A 19,574-nucleotide genomic window follows, 5' to 3' on the forward strand; every position below is an offset into this window, starting at 1 on the left:
GAAGATATTTCCATGAATAAGAGCGTTTACACTGCACTCTCAGTTGTGCCTTTTACCCAGCTTTTGACTTCAGTCTTATCTGATTATAAAAACAGAGGCTTTTGAAAAGCCTTGTTAATGGAACCCAACGGATTCATAAATTCTGTATTTCTAGAGTAAACAAAACCCCATTTTGAAAAAAAATAGGGAGCATCTGTCAAAACAAACTACTTATGGAGCAGGTAGAATTTTGAGTAGAGATTACTCATTTCTGTTTATCTGCTAAAAAGTTCACATAAAAATATCATTTAAGAGACACTCAGGGAAAAAAAGACATGTTTCTAAAAGATGCAAACAGAAAGGTTTATTTTTATTAAAAAATATCAAGTGCATAGAGTGAAAAATGTGTATTGCAAAATTGCGCTTCAGGGAAAATTATGTAACAAACGAGGTCAGATAAATTTGTATAAAGTGTTTCTTGGAAATGATTATCAATGTAATATGTACCAAGGGTGATTGCATACCAAACTCTACATGACAAAATACACTGTTAAAAACTGCTGCCAGTTATTTTACAGATCTTTTAAAAGCGCATTTTAAAAAATCCTGGCTATTCCTTCCTGTCTGTCTATTTGTCGGTTACTTTAGAGAAATATATTCCTGCCCCGGAAAGCTGATCTGGTGAGTTCCACATGTTCACTTAATCCAACAGACTGAGAACCTCTTTGAATTGATCTTGGTTTTTTGAGTTGGCCAAGAATCAGCAGGCGTAACTAAGACGGGGATGTCAGCAAGAAAGAGAAAGGGGAGGGATTTTGATTGATAGTTGTCATAGTTCTGTTCCATTGGAACAATACATTTGGCAAAAGCACTATCGTTGATGAAACTCAACAAGACATTTACCAATAAAGATAAGATGAGCAAGGAAGGGGAAACAACATGCTGACTGAAATTGTCTAGAAGAACAAATGGAACCACCATTCTAGGCAGTTTATAGCAGCAAGTCAGTCTCTGCTGGGCTGTGTCATTTTGGCTTACTAAACATGTGGATCAGATTTCCACATTTACCAACATATCCCTATTCTCCCACTGACCACATACATATTCCCATTGTCTCAGGACTTTTCTAGTTGATCAGTTTGCACCACCATAAACAAATAATTGAATGCAAAGGATCAAAAAGGCTTTCTTGCAGGATGAGCTATATGACAGTCCTTACCTTCACAAGACAATCTGTCCACACTGAGTCGGTAGCCTGGATGACAGCTGCACATAAAACTCCCCAATGTATTGTGGCAGGAATGTTGGCAGGTTCGCTTCTCACTGAGTCGGCGGCATTCATTCACATCTGTACCAGACAGACGCAGGGTGCTAGAGGCTTACAGCACAGCTAGGTCAGCCCAAGCTTGTAGCTGGGCAGAAATTAGCCATAAAGGGCCAGAAAGCATGAGATATTGTGACATAAATAAATAAATTGTATTGTATACATATACATAAATATTTGTTTTCAGTTTGCTATTAATATTTTCTTATAAGAACACTTTAAGGAAAATATCTATGGAGGTACTCAGTCATCCAGGTCATGGTTGTCCCAAAAAGTGCTTTTTTCAAGCAGCAAGTAGAATTTCTTGAACATCTTCAAGGAAAATCAAGAAAGTCCTGTTGCTGTTCAAAGAAAGCACCTTGTGGGATGACACTTTAAGCAATTCATATGCATGAGGGGAAATCTCATAGGTCTGATCCTGAATGCAGCTTAGTGTCTGCATGGGGGGGGGGGTGTACCTTGTACTACCACAATATTGAACAGGAAAAGTTTTCCATAATCATTTCTCAGTTTGGGAAAATATCTCTGCTAAATTTAGATATGTGACGCTGTTAGGTTTACTAAAAAGAATAAAGAACTCAAAGATACTATTCAGCTCATTTTCAAATGTGCAGTTTTAGGAGCCCAAATAGCTGTTGTCACTCTGATTTGCAGCAACAAACCACACTGCAGCCTCCTGAAGTCTCAGTCAAAATAGGCTGTTTTCCAAAAACTAAAGCAGTGATGGTAACATACCTGCCTGGACCTCATTTCTGAAATGAAATAAATCCTTTAAATGATTCAGTTCCAATTTGTTTTCCAAAAAGCTATAGCTGTCACAGAGCTTTTAAGCTAGGGTAAACCACTCATTTTAGAAGAAAGGTATCTGCTGAACTCTCCAACAAAAGCAGAATCACTCACCCACACATGAATGTCGGTTGCCGTGAAGGTAGAATCCAGGATGACAGGAACATTGATAGCTGCCGATACTGTTTTGGCAGTGCTGCTGGCAAGGTGTTGTTAGGCACTCATCAGTATCTGGGATCAAGATGGTCAACACTATTGGCCCATGACAATCCATCCTACCAATGTTCCTTCTGCAATTTTTATAAAAAACCTCATCCAGACCTTCCTTCTTACAGACCGAGTTTGACCCACCTTGACAACTGTGCCGGTCAGTCGCAAGTTGCATCCCTGGGCCACATTCACACACAAAGCCCCCTTCTGTGTTCACACAAAGCCCCTCGCAGGAACCACTCAGGCACTCATCAATATCTGCAGAAAAGAGATTTTTGTGGGTCAGCAAATATGAAGGCAGAAGAGACCAGCTGCACTAAAAGACAAAAATGGAGACAATTTCAGGGCTAAATGATCATAGTTGAAGAATGAGACATCTCTTATGACAGCAATGCATTTAAAGATATTCCCCCCCCCATCCCTTCCCCAGTGTGGGTGGAGTTTTCCAGAACCAGTGGAAAACTGATTATGCATTCATATGGGACAGAACCAACAATTTACAGCCGGCAGGATATCATCTGGTATAAACCAACTTCTGCGCCATGTAGAAAAAGAGAATACTAGTTCTGCTTATTAAACATAGAGCTAGGGCTTTTTTTCCAAAGAGTGCTAAAGCCATAGTTTAAAAGACAAATTAAAAGATGCTCTTTGTAAAGAGGGTTAAAGTCATACATACAAGTCACCTATGAGTGATTGACTAGTGTTGTAGTCTGTGGAAATCAGACATCCAGTCTCTACAATAACACAAGTCAAAGTGCCCAGGGAGGACACTACTGAGTGATCAGAAGGTTGGCTAAGTGTAACAGAGTAGTGGGTGGGATTGAGAACTTGGAAACACATTTCAGAAGAAGGCAGTGCAAATCACTTTCATAGCATCATGTCTGTGATATCAGAGTTGAGCTTGACTTGAATAGATTCCTTTTACTTTTTGATTTATACAGAATCATTTTAGAACACTGAAGCCTATCCTGACCCCTTTTCACCTTAGCACAGCCTCAATATTATTATTTTGGTCAGGGCCGGTTTAGCATTGAGTTGTTGATATATTTGTGCATTTGTGTAAAGAATAAGTGTTTCAGTGAAAAAGATTTGTAGTGTATTTTTTTAATGTAGTAAACAAAATAAACATGCCATTGATCAAATGCCAAACCCAGATACATTATCTTTCCTCCAAATCACAAGTCTTATGCTCAAAAATACATTTCAGGATACTGAAATGCTGGAAGTGTTACAATTATTGATTGAGCTTTTAATGAAGTTGCAGGCAATCTTTTGGACAAGGGTGACCCCTTTTCTTTTCCTCTCCTTTGCTCCCAATCCCCACCTCTTAGGGAGTGCTCTGAAGTATGTAAGACCTATATGGCATATGATGTTAAGAAAATGGCTAGGACTGAAAATTTTGGACTTTCTGATTACTTGTTTCTCATTTGGGGGCAAAAAAGTGAAAACGATTGCTCATACCAGATTTCAGCAGCAGGGGATGTTCTGGAGCCATAGCTGTGTGGTCAGATGTTGACCAATCTTGCTAAAGCTAAGGACCAATGACTTGCTCAGTCTAAAAGGGTAAAAACTCCCTATGACCCCTGTGTTGAAGGTCCATTTCTCCTTACTCCCAGGGAGGGAGTTACCCCATTTTCTGGCTTACCCACACAACGTACACCATTAGTTGTTTCAGTCATAGAGAATCCCAGAGGGCACACTCTTGCCACCTCCTGGCAGCCCCCATGATTGCAGGTGAGATCACAGCCATACTCCCCACAGGCTCCAGGCGGGTCTGTAAAAAAGCAAGATGGGATAGTTTCACAGAGAGGTTTCAGTTAGGGGAAATCTGTAAGGTAATAAGAATGCAAGGGCTGTGAGATGGGACGAGGTAGAGGAAAGCATCCTCAATTTCACTGCTGCATGAACAGAAATGTCTATCCTAGCATCTTTAATAATGATGATGATGGTGGTGGTGGTGGTGGTAGTGGTGGTGGTGGAAGGGACCTTGGAGGTCATCTAGTCCAACCCCCTGCTCAGGCAGGAAACCCTATACCAGTGATGGCGAACCTTTTAAAGACCGAGTGCTCATACTGCAACCCAAAACCCACTTATGTATTGTCGGGTGCGGGCGGGCATGGCCCATTGGGTGGGTGTGGCTGCAGTGGTAATGGCAGACTGGGTGGGACTAAAAAGTTCAATCAATCAGTTCCAACTTTGCGAGATCTTTTTTTTCCCCCGAGGGAAGTTGAAATTGATTGATTGAATCTTTTTGGGGGGGGGGCACACGGCGGCAGAGGCCTAAAGGGAAAAGGTTTTATAAAACCCAGCTGAAGGCCTAAGACTGGGGTGACAGCGTGCGTGCCCTCAGAGAGGGTTCTGCATGCCACCTGTAGCATGCATGCTATAGGTTCGCCACCACGGCCCTATACCATTTCAGACACATAGCTGTCCAGTCTCTTCTTAAAAACTTCCAGTGTTGGAGCATTCACAGCTTCTGGAGGCAGGTTGTTCCATTGATTAATTGTTCTAACTGTCAGAAAAGTTCTCCTTAGTTCTAGGTTGCTTCTCTCTTTGATTAGTTTCCATCTGTTGCTTCTTGTCCTGCCTCCAGGCTCTTTGGAGAATAGCTTTACTCCTTCTTCTTTGTGGCAGCCCCTGAGATATTGGAACACTGCTATCATGTCCCCCCTCATCCTTCTCTTCATTAAACTAGACATACCCAATTCCAGCAACCGTTCCTTATATGTTTTAGCCTCCAGTCCCCTGATCATCTTTGTTGTTTTTCTCTGTACTCTTTCTAAAGTCTCAACTTCTTTTTTACATTGTGGTGACAAATAGAGCTGCAAAACCTGGAATGACTAGAATGGTAGCAAAAAGGATTTTGATAGAAGTTAATATTTGTAGCTCAAGGTTGAACTATGGGGTCCTTGGTGCTCTCTGAGCTTGGTGGTTTACTTGCAGACATTTCATTACCAAACTAACACCATCAATGATGATAATGATGATGATGATGCACTAATTGACAATGTTATCTAGTTTGTAATGAAACGTCTGCAAGAAAATAACCAACTCAGAGAGCACCAAGGACCCCACAAAGAGGATTTTCTGTTATCCTTTTACTAATCACCCTGTGATCCTCTGCAGTTCTGCAGCTCAGAACTGGCAGTCCTGGAAAAGATCTTATAGAAAAGGCAAGATGCACTGGCAGAGCCCACAGAAAGGAGAAACCCCCAAGTCCAAGAGCTCCAGTATCATTTTCATTCAGCTGTTCTTGGGTCTGCTTAAAGTGAAAACATCAAACATTATTTGCCTGTTACACTGTTAACACAGATTACCAAAACAATACACATCCCAGAATCAACACCAATTTGATGACGTAACAAATTGATCACTCAATCACGAAGAATAACAAACTCCCCACTGGTAAGGAAATACAAAATAGTCTATGGCTTTCCAGGGATGATTTACATGCATTGTCATATTAAAGAATGAATGAAACGGAATCAATGACATTAAGCATTAAAAATGGAGAGGGTGGAAATTTGATTCTAAGAATTTGTATCCCTTGCTGGGATCACTATAGCACTGGCTCTAGGAATATCTGGCTATCCACAAGTTTATAAATTGTGGTTCCCACAATCGTGGAATCAATTACATGATTTCAGTTATGAGTTTAGTTTTATTTAAATCTTTAAATTTGATTTAAATGCACTGATGTTAAAAGTTATAACAACTTTTATTATAATAAGATATAATAACAATATTAACCAATAAAATAAAGTAAGTCCACAATTATTAATCATTTAACTTAGACTGATGAAGATTATAGCCTAATACTAGATGAGTACAAGTTTTTCCCTCCTGTCTAAACTGTCCAAGAGGCCATATGAGCCATATATAATGAAGTGTATAAAAAGCACAGTATCCTTGGTAATCATACACCATAGCAAGCTGTATAAATGTTCCTACAAATATAGAGCAGAACTTTCCCCAGTCATTTTGTAATACAGACGATCTCATCCTATCTCAGAAAACTGTTCCCCATTTTTCAGTTTTTCAGTTCTGTCATCTTTCACTTTGTTCTCCCTTTACAGAGCTATAATGATGGGAGGAACTGCATCACAGGGTGTTTTTGACTTTGTTATTATGGGAAAATGATATACAGTATAACTAAGATATTAGAATGAAATAAAAAAAATTGCAATCCACTCCATAGACTCTCTCTTATGGCTCCCAGATTTTAAAATATATCCTAAAGCCACAAACTGAAGGTGTCATCTTATGGTACCAGACAAACCCTCCATAGGAATTATGCATCCTGTTGGTAAACAGTACTCCTGATAGTATTTCAGGAAGTGCAGCTTACCTTGACAGGTGACACCCTGCCTTCCGTCTCGGCAGGCACAGACATTGGGAGCTATGCAGAAGCCGCTGCCACAGCCAAAGGAACAGAGTGCTATGAGGAGGACCAAGAAAACATCCATTAGATTTGGCAAGAATTGTATATACGTGTGTGTGTGTGTGTGTATGTGTGTGTGTGTATGTGTGTGTGTGTGTAGAATTGCAGACAAAATGGCTATGGTATGGGAGGCTGGTAGTTATAGTTCAGCAATACCCGGAGGACTGTAGTTTTCTAGCTCTAAAGTAAGCAACACTTCATCAAAAGTAGAAAAGACTATCCATAGAGTAATTAGTGTAAAATTAGAGTTCCCAGATTAGTTGGAAAATGAAAATTCCCTAAAAGCTAATCTATTAGCTGAGCTTCAGTGCTGAGTATTTTACTGGAGTGCAATCATCTATAACAGTGATGGCGAACCTTTTAGAGACCGAGTGCCCAAACTGCAACCCCAAACCCACTTATGCATCGTCAGGTGCTGGGTGGGTGTGGCCCATTGGATGGGTGTGGCTGCAGTGTAACAGCAGACTGGGTGGGACTAAAAAGTTCCATCAATCAATTCCAACTTTGCAATATCTTTTTTTTCCCGCAAGAAGTTGAAATTGACTGATTGATTGAATCTTTTTTGTTTTTGCACACGGCAGCGGAGGCCTAAAGTGAAAAGGTTTTATAAAACCCAGCTGAAGGCCTGGGACTGGGGCGACGGTGCGCATGCCCACAGAGAGGGCTCTGAGTGCCACCTCTGGCACCCGTGCCATAGGTTCACCACCACTGATCTATAGCATGGTGGGATGTTGGTCCTACTTGTCCCATAAAGGGCAGCTCTAGTCACTGTTCATATCAGTTGCAGCGCTATCTGTTGCTGTTGCTCACTGTCTGCTTTCCTTTGGAACCCCTTGTGTGCTCTCTTAAGATTATGATAACCCTTGCAGCAAAACATTAATGAACATCAGTTTGCTAATATTTATTTATTTATTTATTTTTAAAATTTATAAGCTGCCCCACTCCCGGAGGACTCTGGGCGGCTAACAATAAAAACACCATAAAACATAACAAAACAAACAGTACAAGAACAGTCATCCAGAGGTCAGATTTTATAAACCCCAGGCCTGCCGGAAAAGCCAGGTCTTAAGCAGCTTACGGAAAACCAACAGGGTGGGAGCGGTCCTAATCTCCGGGGGGGAGCTGGTTCCAATATGTGGGTGCCATCACAGAGAAAGCCCTCCTCCGCGGCCCTGCCAAATGGCACTGCTTGGCCGACGGGACCTGAAGGAGGCCCAGCCTGTGGGATCTAACCGGACGAAGGAAACTATGAGGTAGTAGGCGGTCTTGCAAATAGCCTGGCCCTGAGCCATATAGGGCTTTAAAGGTAATAACCAACACCTTGAATTGGACCCGGAGACCAATAGGCAACCAGTGCAGCTCACGGAGGATAGGTGTAACGTGGGTGTATCAAGGAGCACCCACTATCACTCGCGGATGCATTCTGGACCAACTGTAGTCTCCGAATACTTTTCAAGGGTAGCCCCATGTAGAGCGCATTGCAGTAGTCCAGACGTGAGGTGACAAGGGCATAAGTGACTGTAAGGAGAGCCTCCCGGTCCAGGTAGGGTCGCAACTAGTGCAACAGACGAACTTGTGCAAAGGTCCTCCCAGCCACAGCCATCAAATGATGTTCCAAATTCAGCTGTGGATCAAGAAGGACACCCAAGTTGCGAACCTGCTCTGAAGGGGGTATATTTTCCCCCGCAAGAGTCAACACTGGACATGATCTTTGGGAGGCAACATCCAAAGCCACTCGGTCTTGTCAGGATTGAGCCTGAGTCTGTTAACCCCCATCCAGACCCTCACGGCTTCCAGGCAACGGCCCATCACATCGGCCGCTTCACTGAGAGAGCTCGGGGAGGAGATATATAACTGGGTATCATCAGCATACTGATGAAAGCTCACCCTGTGCTGTCTGATGATCTCACCCAGCGGCTTCATATAAATGTTAAATAGGAGGGGGGAGAGGACCGACCCCTGTGGCACACTGCATTCAAGGGGCCTCGGGGTTGACTTCTGCCCTCCCACCAATACCGATTGCGACCGGCCAGAGAGGTAGGAGGAGAACCACCGTAAAACGGTGCCTCCCACTCCCACCCCTTCAAGTCGTCGCAAAAGGATACCATGATCGATGGTATCAAAAGCCGCTGAGAGGTCAAGTAGCACCAAGATAGAGGAATAACCCCTGTCTCGGGCCCTCCAGAGATCATCCATCAGCGTGACCAAAGCGGTTTGTGTGCTGAAGCCGGGCCTGAAGCCAGATTGAAAAGGGTCTAGATAATCCGCTTCATCCAGAGACCGTCGGAGCTGGAGCGCCACCACTCTCTCTACAACCTTCCCCAAAAAGGGGAGATTGGAGACTGGACGGAAGTTATTTAAGTCAGCCGGATCCAGGGTAGGCTTCTTGAGAAGGGGCCTCACAACCGCCTCCTTCAAGGATTGCGGGAAAGACCCCTCCCTCAATGAAGCGTTGATCAACACCTGGAGCCAGCCTCGTGTCACCTCCTTGGCAGCCGAGACCAACCAGGAAGGACACGGGTCCAATAAACAAGTGGAGGCGCTCATTGCTCCCACCGCTCTGTCAACATCCTCAGCGGTCACAGACTCAAATTCATCCCATAAAACTGAGCTAAGACCTGCCCCAGTCATCTCAGAAGGCCCTGCCCAATTGGAATCTAGGTCTGTCCGAATCTGAGCAATTTTGTCTGATAGGAATTGCACAAATTCCTCCGCTCTACCCTGTAAGGGCTCCCCGGCTTTCCGAACGTTAAGTAGGGAACGGGTCACCCTAAACAGGGTGGCGGGGCGAGATTCTGCAGACACAATAAGTGCGGAAAAATGCGAACATTTTGCCGCTCGTATCGCCACTAAATAAGTCCTAATATAGGCTCTTAGAAGTGTCCGGTCGGATTTGGAGTTACTAGCCCTCCAGCGTCGCTCTAGACATCTCTTCTGATGCTTCATCTCCCGTAGCTCCTCGGTAAACCAAGGTGCCCTCCAGGATCCACAATCACGGAGAGGTCGCAAAGGCGCGATCCGGTCTAACGCCCCTGATGCCGCCTTATTCCAAGCAGCGACCAAGGACTCGGCCGGTTCGTGGAGGAGGGAATCAGGAAAACCCCCAAGCGCTATTTGGAACCCCTCCAGGTCCATTAAACGCCTGGGGCGGAACCACCTAATCAGTTCCGCCTCCCTGCTGTAGGGGAGTAGGACCGAGAAATCTAACCTCAACAGGAAGTGATCCGACCATGACAAGGGAGAAGTAACTATACCCCTTAAATTGAGATCACGTCTCCACTGCCCCGAGAGGAATACCAAGTCAAGCGTGTGTCCTCCCCTATGGGTCGGACCCTGAATTATCTGGGTCAGGTCCATGGTTGTCATGGAAGCCATGAACTCCTGAGCCACACCAGAGGATTCACCGAGTGACGGCAGATTGAAATCCCCCAGCACCATAAGCCTGGGGAATTCCACCGCCAACCCGGCTACCCCCTCCAGCAGGTCAGGCAGGGCTGTTGTCACATAGCTGGGAGGCAGGTATGTCAACAACAAGCCCGACTGGACCCTTGAATACAACCTCAAGAGAAGGGACTCACACCCAACAACCTCTGGGGCTGGGATCCTGCGAGGTCTCAAGGATTCTCGGACAAGAATCGCCACTCCCCCACCCCTTTCCTGGAGTCACGGTTGGTGCATTATCTGAAACCCGTCTGGGCACATCTCTGAGAGAGGAACACCTCCCTCTTGGCCCAGCCAGGTCTCACTAATACATGCCAGGTCGGCCTCCTCATCTAGTATCAAGTCCCGGATGAGGGGGGCTTTATTAATAACCGACCTGGCATTAAGAAGCAGCAACCTAATAAGGATTAAAAGTAATAATAATATAGTGCTGGCCACATAATGTAGTGATTCTGCAACAGGTTCTAGAAACTTACGCAGAGTGCATTGTCCACTCCCTGGAGATGGTATCCATCCAGGACAGCACCCACTTCCAAAACCAGAGAGACAAATATGTGGTCCAATGCGACGCCTACAAGATGGAAGAAACAGTTTAAGGACCAACCTACCTACCTCCTTTCCTTCCTTCCTTCCTTCCTTTCTTCCTTCCTTCCTTCCTTCCTTTTTTCTTTTTTGTTTGTACATAGTAATTGAGCATTATGTATGCAGAAAGAGATTTAAATACTGTGGATAAAGTGCAAACCAGTCTGACTTGCAACTGTTTAAGCCAGCCACAGAGCTTCTCTAGCTGGACACATAATGCCAGCAAAATGTAAGAGCATGTTAGACTAAAAATGTAATTGATGCTGTGTTTGAGACACAAGGAAAGTATTTGGATGAAAGGTACAGTGGGTTAAATTACATAGAAAAACAATTCTTCCTTGGCAGGAGGGAACACAGACTTGCAGAAGTTATCACTTTAAAAGTTTATAGTAGCCAGATTTGGTGGTTGTCCAAAATATTTTGGAGAACAAAATAACATCCTATCCAGCCTAGTCAGAGGACCACAGTAGATAAAGGCAGACAAGAGATTTTGACCCAAGAGGAATAACATTGTGAGCATCTCTCTTCATCCTTAGTAGTAAGATCTTAAGAAATTAAGAAATTAAACTTCAACCCGCACACCAGCCTCCGCCTTCTAATTGTGGCTGTTGTGCAAGTGTCTACTCTCTGGGACAATAGAGGATGAGGATAGGGAAAGAGAAGGACAGAAAAGCTGGGGAAACAAACAAATTAGGTTTCCAGCAAGCATCCCATCTCATCACTCCCTGACTGCATTTGCGGCATATAGAAATATATATATGATCATTGTGAAAGGGGCTGAATGGAAGACATTGTGGTGCCCTGGCTTCAGAGAGAGTAGGAGAAATCCCAAGAGGAGATGAGGCAGGAATTCTCACCAATGAAAAGCTTCTTGCCCTGCAGCACCAGAATAAATGCTACAAACCGTCTTCACCAAGTTCCCTCTGGAGTAAGAGTACTGTTCAATGTTGAAGAGTTGGGAAAAACTGCCACCATCATGGAGACGGGGCATGTGTTGTTTATTGGCCTGGCACGGCTGCTGTTGGGCTGGCATGAGTCCAACAAATGGAGACAGAACAGAGGAGAAGAAGCTTATTTCTAGCCGGAAAGTGCAGCTGCGCTGTCGGGCAGGATGATGAATTGACCTGGCTGCCAGCCAGAGCTATTGTAGAGAGATGTTGAGACAGCAGTACTATTGGTTCAGGCTACTATATAGGTGTTGTGGAATAGAGGGGGGGAACCCCCATCTCCTCAGTTATTTGGGTACTGCTGCCAGTCTGATCCAAAGTTGGAGAGAGAGATTGCTGAAGAGGAAAGAAAGGGGGGAAAAGGCTGCAAAACAAAGTGACTGTAGAAAAAAAGTGGAAAGTGAAGATATACAAATGTAGGAGCAGTTGTCAATTCCTAGTAGGGAGGGGTGGAGAAAAAAAAGTCTACAGGAGTTTTCCCTGGAGGAAAGGAAGGGAAGTGATGACATCCTCATATACAGTATGACCCAAGACAGGAAGAAGGGAGGAAGGAGACAACAGTGTTCACAAAGCCCTAGGGGAGAATTAGCCAGAAGACCCTGAAAGAGATTCTTTCCCCAAGGGAGGGAAAGGTGATCAGTGCTAAGCACACAAGCCATAAATCCAGCATATTCCTTCCCCCCCCCTCATTTTTCTGAGCCAATTGCTATCTTTACACACTGAAATGCACCTCCAGCTCTAAAAGAACTAAGTTACACTATGATAGAGACACAGAGATGTGGATGTTGACCAAAGATGGTCACAGTCTTTGCATAAGATGTGCCAGAGAACAGAGAAGTCACTCAGTCAAGCCTAATGGTTATTTTGCTCATTGCACAGGTTCAGAAGGATTATCTTCATGCATAGAACAGTGATGCAATCATTCCCTGTGCTGGGTTCAGGTTGCTCATGAGCTATAGAAAAGTGCCTTGGTGTGATTGCAGGATAAAGTTCTCTTCCCACAAAAAAGAAAATGGAGCACCTACCTTACAAATTGCATTTATAAAATGAGACAAAGCTGTTGAAACAAAAGAGGACTTGGAGTATGCAAAAAAGAAAAAGCTACACCCAGACACATGGCATGGATAATCAAAGCATAAGTTCTTCCTAAGACTAAAATATAATAACTAATCATCATCGCTAACATGAACTGAAGCACATCTATGCCTATTGCCACAGGTGCAGAAACATGGGATATGTTGACATCCTGAAATCAGAGCACTCAGTGAAGGAAACACATCATTGCCCCCTCTATCTTGCTTCCAAGCACAACCCCTCAGTTGTGTAGCCAGCTGTTTTCCTCATTATGGCAAACTGGTTTAACTGGACGTTCAGTCCTGAACTGCAACTTTGGACTGCACAACCTTCAACTGCTTGGTCACCTCTAAGATTCTGCCAAGCTGGAGAGGCATGAAAGGAAGGAAGGAAGGAAGGAAGGAAGGAAGGAAGGAAGGAAGGAAGGAAGGAAGGAAGGAAGAGACAAGAAGGGAAGAAGGAAGGAAGGAAGGAAGGAAGAAGGAAGGAGGGAGAGTGGAAGGAAGGGAAGGGAAGAAGGAAGGAGAGGGAAGGAAGGAAGGAAGGAAGGAAGGGAAGAAGGAGGGAGGGAGAGCGGAAGGAAGGGAAGAAGGAGGGAGGGAGAGCGGAAGGAAGGGAGGGAAGAAGGAAGGAAGGAAGGAAAGAAGGAAAGAAGGGAGGGAGGGAGAGCGGAAGGAAGGGAAGAAGGAGGGAGGGAGAGCGGAAGGAAGGGAGGGAAGAAGGAAGGAAGGAAGGAAGGAAGGAAGGAAGGAAGGAAGGAGAGTGGAAGGAAGGAAGGAGGGAGAGTGGAAGGAATGGAAGAAGGAGGGAGGAAGAGCAGAAGGACGGAAAGGAAGAAGGAAGGAAAGAAAGAAGGAAAGAAGGGAGGGAGGGAGAGTGGAAGGAAGGGAGGGAAGAAGGAAGGAAAGAAAGAAAGAAAGAAAGAAAGAAAGAAAGAAAGAAAGAAAGAAAGAAAGAAAGAAAGAAAGAAAGAAAGAAGGGAGGAAGGACGGTGAGAGGGAGGGAGACCAATTCCCGCTTCTCAGAGCAAGCGCCGCCGTCTCCCAGCACGCGCACCAACGCTGCCTCAGAAGGCACCGACTCCCTCCCGCGCCGCCTCCTCCCTCAGCGCTCGGCATGCAAAGCGCTGGAAGCGCTCGCTGCCCAGCTCGTGTGGCGCGGGGGTGGGGGGGGGTGGCGAGGGGGCGTCGTCCTCTCGTTCTCCAGTCAGCCTCAGGGGAATTCGGGGGGGGGAGAAGGGGGGAGAAAAGTGTAGCTCTGCTACGGCAAGGCTGTCCCCGTCGGTGGATGGATATCGGCGGCGGCGGAGGGGTACCTCTCTGCGGCGAAGTTGGCAAGCTTCCTCCTTCCCGTGTAGGCTCTCCCCTGAGTGCCGTGAAGGAGCACAGCCACCCAAGCAGCCTGGAAGAGCAGCCCGGCCAGCATGACAGCGTCTCCCAGTCCGCAGAGATGCTTTGCTCCCTCCGAAGCCTCTTTCCCTGCCCTGCCCGCCCTCACCCTCCCCACAGGCCCCCTGCTACAGCATGGCTTGCACTGTCTGGACTCTTCCCACCAAAGAGGCGGCCGGGGGCGCTTTCAGGGCAGAGGAGGGGAGCGAGGATCAGCGCTCTCGAGCTGGGGGCGGCGGCGGCGGCGTGGGGAGAAAGCTCCTCCTCACGAGGCAAGGTTCAGATTGTGGCGGGGCTCCCCAGCCCGGGTGTTCCGAGTGGAAAAAGCATTGCCTGTGTGCGAGGGCGTGCGTGCGTGTGTACAAAAGGGTACTCGCTTCGCCCCACCCTCCGCGGGGTGGAGGGGGGGGCGCAGAGTAAAGGAACCAGGAGAGGCGATGTGGGGGAGGCTCCCGGGCTTCAAAACACAGCAGCTTTGTTGTTGCACTAAGAAGAGCCCCCCACCCCGCCCCCTTTTCTAGGAGTCTCCTTTCCCCACATCTGGCATGTGGAATGTCCCCTCCTCCCCTTTCTCCTCCTTGGACTGCTTTCCCGTCTGGACCGAAGAGGAGCCGCGGCAGATTAAAGGCTTCCAAAGCAGCTCCGAGGGGGATGAGGACCCGAGGCGCATCCGATGTGAATAGCAGACTAGGCTGCTGCCCCCTTGCAATACATTGGGGGCCTTGTTCCAGAGAGGAGCCGCAAAGCTGGGGCCGGAAGGGGGGAAGGGGAAAAGCGGGGAGAGAAGAAGAAGAAGAAGAAGAAGGAGAAGGAGAAGGAGAAGAAGAAGAAGAAGAAGAACTCAACCAAAATCGCTTCAGTTGCCCAGCTGTCGTTTCGGATTTTCCACTTGTGAAAAAACAGGTGTTGTTTCAGGAGGTGAACAAAACCACGCTCTGAGACACCAGCAATCCATGTTAAGCAGGGCTTGCATAAGCTTGGTTTATTGAACAACCCTTGCTTGCCTTATCCTGATAAACTAAGCTATTAAACCTGGTTTAGTAATAACAATGATTCACACAAACTATACCAAAACCAAGCAACCAACATTAAGGTTTTGGTGTAATGACTGCTCCGTAACTGGAGATTACCAAGCTGTGCACATTAATGCATTCATACAAGTACATATCGAAAGAGCTTAGCCCACACATATTCTTCAATAGAATCATTAATAGCTATCATTAAGAAAAAAAGAACACTTATCCCAGAGCAGAAATAGACGCAGCTATTAATATGATTCACTCTAATCCAGTTCAGGAGTTCAAGAGGGAAATTCATCAGAGAGAAAAGCATGAAAATTAAGATAGATTCTCTCGAGGGATAGGCAAAAAGGAAAGATTAAACACAGGGGAATTGGATCTCCTTAATGAAAAATACCAAGTCTTGCTCAGTAGACATAAGGAATCTATTGTGCTGTCTCAATAATTACAACAGCAGCCCAGCCTCCTCCAGAGATTGCATTTTCCCCACCACTCTAATAACAAAGATTCCCTTCCTCTACTAATGTATCATTTGGAATTGCCCAAACAGCCATTCTTGGCTCAACTAGTGTTACCGCCACAGGCAACTCTTATAGGTAATAAGCAATCCAGTACCAACCTTCGTCAGGGTTATGCAACTTGGGGAATGTAAACAAGTTTTATGTTTAGCAGATGCAGAGCACTTCCCTGTAACTCTTAAACTTGGAAATGTTCAAAGAATCACTCAAAGCACTAACAATCCTATTGAAAAAGCAATTAAGCAATCTTTTAGCATTTTAGAGGCTAAAAATATTATTCTCTTTTGCAGATTGTGGTCCAATTCATGAATCCATATTTTACCAAAGACCCCCCCCTCTTGGCCACCTATTCTATTTTACAATCTGAAAGATTAATCCATCAAACTTATTTTCTGTTGATTTTTCTCAAATATAAAACTGCACTTATCAAATATACTCTGGATTATTATCAGGAGGGGCTCTCTTCCAATTGGGATGTGTCACGTTTGCCTGCATAGCGCAGTACTTGCCTCCTGGTTCCACTAGTGAGATTAAGAAAGCAGGAGGGGGAATTTATTGTTCTCTCCTTCAAAAACTTGATCTGCGGATGAAATTATTGGGAGGTGGGGAGAAACTACACACGGAACATAATTAGAAATTGAGAATTCGCCTTTCCCCCAAATCTCTGAGAAACCTTTAATATCTTGTACAAAAAGTGAGTAGGAGGAAACCAGAAGAGAAAGCATAAAGGAAACAGTACTATGGCTTTCATTCTCATCCAAAGTATTTGGCACCATCTTTCTGCCTCCACCCCACCCTTTCCAGAGAGTGCTGTAAAGCAGTGGAGTGATATATATGTCTAAGTGCTATTGCTGTCACTATTGCTATATTTGCACCACAATGACTCTAACAAGTCACACTGTTTTTTGGAGTAGGAGGAAAACAAACAACATTATGTTTGCTGGCTTCATGGATAAACTTACTCCTTACTTACTTGCTTACTCTGCTGCTACCTGGGCTACAAAGCCTATAGCTCTATCAAGTTGTATATGTTCATGTTGGAAAAAGATACCAAGATTCCTTCAAGAAAACCTCTTTTTGCTGTTTATTTGTAATGCTCTACAATTTTAGGTATCATTTTTTTTTATGGTCAGCTGAGCTACAGGTTCAGGGGAAAAGTGGTCCTGGGAGTACCAATTAAAAATTGGGTGATGAAATAACCTTTAAGGTTCACGCTTCTAAGACTTCTGTCAGTATTAAGTAAACAATTTTGTATAGGAAACAGGAATCTTCTACATAACATGCTGGCTTTCTAAAACACGAAGATTTCTAACAGTTATGCATAGGCACATTTTGAAATAAACCCTAAAAACGACTAACCTTATTTTTATTTATATTTTATATATTTTTTCTTAATAAGCATTCAGCAATGCAAATGTCCTGATTTTGTGGTTTTTACAGGTGAACTGTAATCTCTCAATTGACTCCCTTTGAATCAAAAAGTCCTGGACATCAGTATGAGATCCACTGCATCTAGGTATTATGAATTATTTGTATTAACTCAAAAAGTGCTTTTTTCTTCAAAAGGCAACTGGAATGTTTTTTTTTTTTCTTTGAGGAAGAAAACATTTTGCTTCTCATCCAAGAAGCATCAGTTCTGATGGGGGGGGGGTGGAGGGTGGAAGGATAGATATTGACAGTTGAGACTGGATAGTGGGGAGATGGAAGGATCGGTTCTGATAAGATGGTAGGGGGGGGTGGAAGGATTGTATTTCTTTACAGCACAGGTGTCAAACTCGCCACGTCACGACATGTCGCGACATATCGTGACACTTGTTTTGCATTGCCGACAATGGGGCGGGCACGCCTTCAGTATGATGAAACTGGTCCATGGGCTGGCAATTTGACACCCCTGCTTTACAGTTGTCTGGTCATTAATACTCTTTGAGAGTGTTGAGGCCACTTGGGGGTTTATCTGTGCCCTCAAGGTCACTTGAATCTTTTCATTAACTATTTGTATTAATTATCTGAACCTTTGTTAATTGTACAGCATGTGAATACATGCCTTTTTTTAAAGCTGTGTTCCCAAGATGCTTTTGCTGAAGTATTATAAGTATTATACAGAATATATAACTTACATAATGTAGGGATGTGGTTGATGGAAATACTAATATGCAGAACAGATAAAAGGCAAGAAGATCAAAGGGGTAATGTGTAAATGACATGGCAAAGCAGTGTGAGATGGTCAGAAGCTCCCACCTTTTCTTAGCAGAAAGTGTTGATAAAGGGTATTTGTGAAAAATGGACTCAGAAGCTAAAAATAAGAGTATCTGTGTTGTAAATAGATTGTCTTTAAAAGTCAGTATTGAAAATGAAAAGTTTTAAGGTACAAGACAGACTGATGTGAAAGTGGATTTTAAAATGACAGGCTGTAAGAATGATATGGGAAAAATGCTACACAGAAAGTATAAATCAGTGGTTATCAATCTTTCTAATGCCGCGACCCCATAATACAGTTCCCCATGTTGTGGTGACCCCAAACAACTTATACATCACCGGGTGCCAGGGGCGTGGTCAAAGAAAAGGGGAAAAAAATGACAGACAGCCTTGTTTGGCGACCCCCGTGAAATGGTCATTCGACCCCAAATGGGGTCCCGACCCATAGGTTGAGAACCACTGGTATAAATGAAACCAGGTTATGTCTTAATCATTGAAAGGGATACACAAATATCAAATCAAAATTGATATGACCTGGACAACTTTTCTATATTGGATTTACAAAAGAGACTTATTAACATTTTGAAGAATGTCATAAGGGACAATGAAAAAAAGGAAATTAAAATCTAGGATATTATTTGAAGGGATTAGAGATCAAAATTGTTAAAAATAAACAGGAATATAAACTTGGTTTATTTGATCAAGGTTAAAGTTGTTATCTCTGCTAACCCTTGATTTTTGCTAACCACGACTAATCCAGGAGGCATTAAGTATCATTTGTAGATAAGAGAGGGAATATGGAAAGAAAAAATCATTTATTGTAGTTTAAGAGGAGGTGATAAGTTACTAAAATATTTATATGTTGTGATGAAGGGTGAAGTCATTTATATATACATATATATTACTATTTTTTTCTTTTATACTTTTTCATTTTTCATTTGTATTAGTTTTTATCTTTTTAATCGTAATAGTTAATAAAATTACTATTAAAAAGAAACAATGGCACACTGCAGTGCTTTCTTGAAATGATTCTTTGTAACATTATAGAAATATATTCCCTTTCTAAGCACTGCACAGCTATGCAAATACTGGAAATTCTCTTCTTTTCTCCCATTTTGTGTACTGGTATCCTATAAAAAAGACTATTTTGTATCAATTGTAATCTGAAGCTCAGTGTGCTAAAACAGGAATCTATTTCAATACATTGTACAATATTTACTACATATTACTGCATTGCCTCTTGTATTCATTTGGAAATATAAGGCAAGCATAATGTAGATTGACGGGGGGGGGGTTCCTTCAAAAAATATGTACAGACCCCTTCCTTTAATAGCAGTTTTGACCTGTATGGTTTCCCCATCTGGGATACTTCCCAACTGTGATTTTACAATAAAATAAAGAATTAGAGGCATCCACAAGGGGGACAAATAATGAAAGTAGCATTCTGCCATTGTGAGACAAGTATCACACGCTTTGTTTGTGTATGTAACGGAACAGAGCTTTCAAAATTTTAACAAAATCCTTCAATATCGGAAATGCATATGCTCAGACATCTGAATATTCATGCACACCAGGTTCCCTACAGCAGGGACAACTCTTAATGAAAAAAATTAAAAGCTTGTAGTTTATTTAAGGCCATGCTAAACTAACTGCTAAATGCAGTTAGTCT

At 43.7% G+C, this 19,574-nt stretch overlaps 1 protein-coding gene across 7 annotated transcripts in view; it reads right to left on the reverse strand.

The window, feature by feature from the left end:
* Window positions 1–14,679, reverse strand: part of VWCE (von Willebrand factor C and EGF domains) — a 33,904-nt gene extending 19,225 nt beyond the window's left edge. For 4 of the 7 annotated variants that reach the window (XM_039344270.1, XM_039344272.1, XM_039344269.1 and 1 more), the window contains exons 1-7: window positions 14,100–14,679; window positions 10,658–10,752; window positions 6,648–6,737; window positions 3,945–4,073; window positions 2,441–2,557; window positions 2,204–2,320; window positions 1,199–1,357 (exon numbers count right to left, since the gene is read on the reverse strand). In XM_039344270.1, the coding sequence (XP_039200204.1) occupies window positions 1,199–1,357; window positions 2,204–2,320; window positions 2,441–2,557; window positions 3,945–4,073; window positions 6,648–6,737; window positions 10,658–10,752; window positions 14,100–14,209 (817 nt within the window). In that variant the 5' untranslated portion in view covers window positions 14,210–14,679. Of the gene's footprint in view, window positions 1–1,198; window positions 1,358–2,203; window positions 2,321–2,440; window positions 2,558–3,944; window positions 4,076–6,647; window positions 6,738–10,657; window positions 10,753–14,099 lie in introns of those variants that run through there. The other 3 variants (XM_039344275.1, XM_039344271.1, XM_039344273.1) reach the window with 2 other exon arrangements.
* Between the last annotated feature and the right edge of the window lie 4,895 nt (window positions 14,680–19,574).

The sequence above is a fragment of the Crotalus tigris genome, unplaced genomic scaffold, assembly GCF_016545835.1.
Source record: "Crotalus tigris isolate CLP2741 ecotype Arizona unplaced genomic scaffold, ASM1654583v1 scf7180000017899.1852299, whole genome shotgun sequence".
NCBI classification, from domain to species: domain Eukaryota; kingdom Metazoa; phylum Chordata; class Lepidosauria; order Squamata; family Viperidae; genus Crotalus; species Crotalus tigris.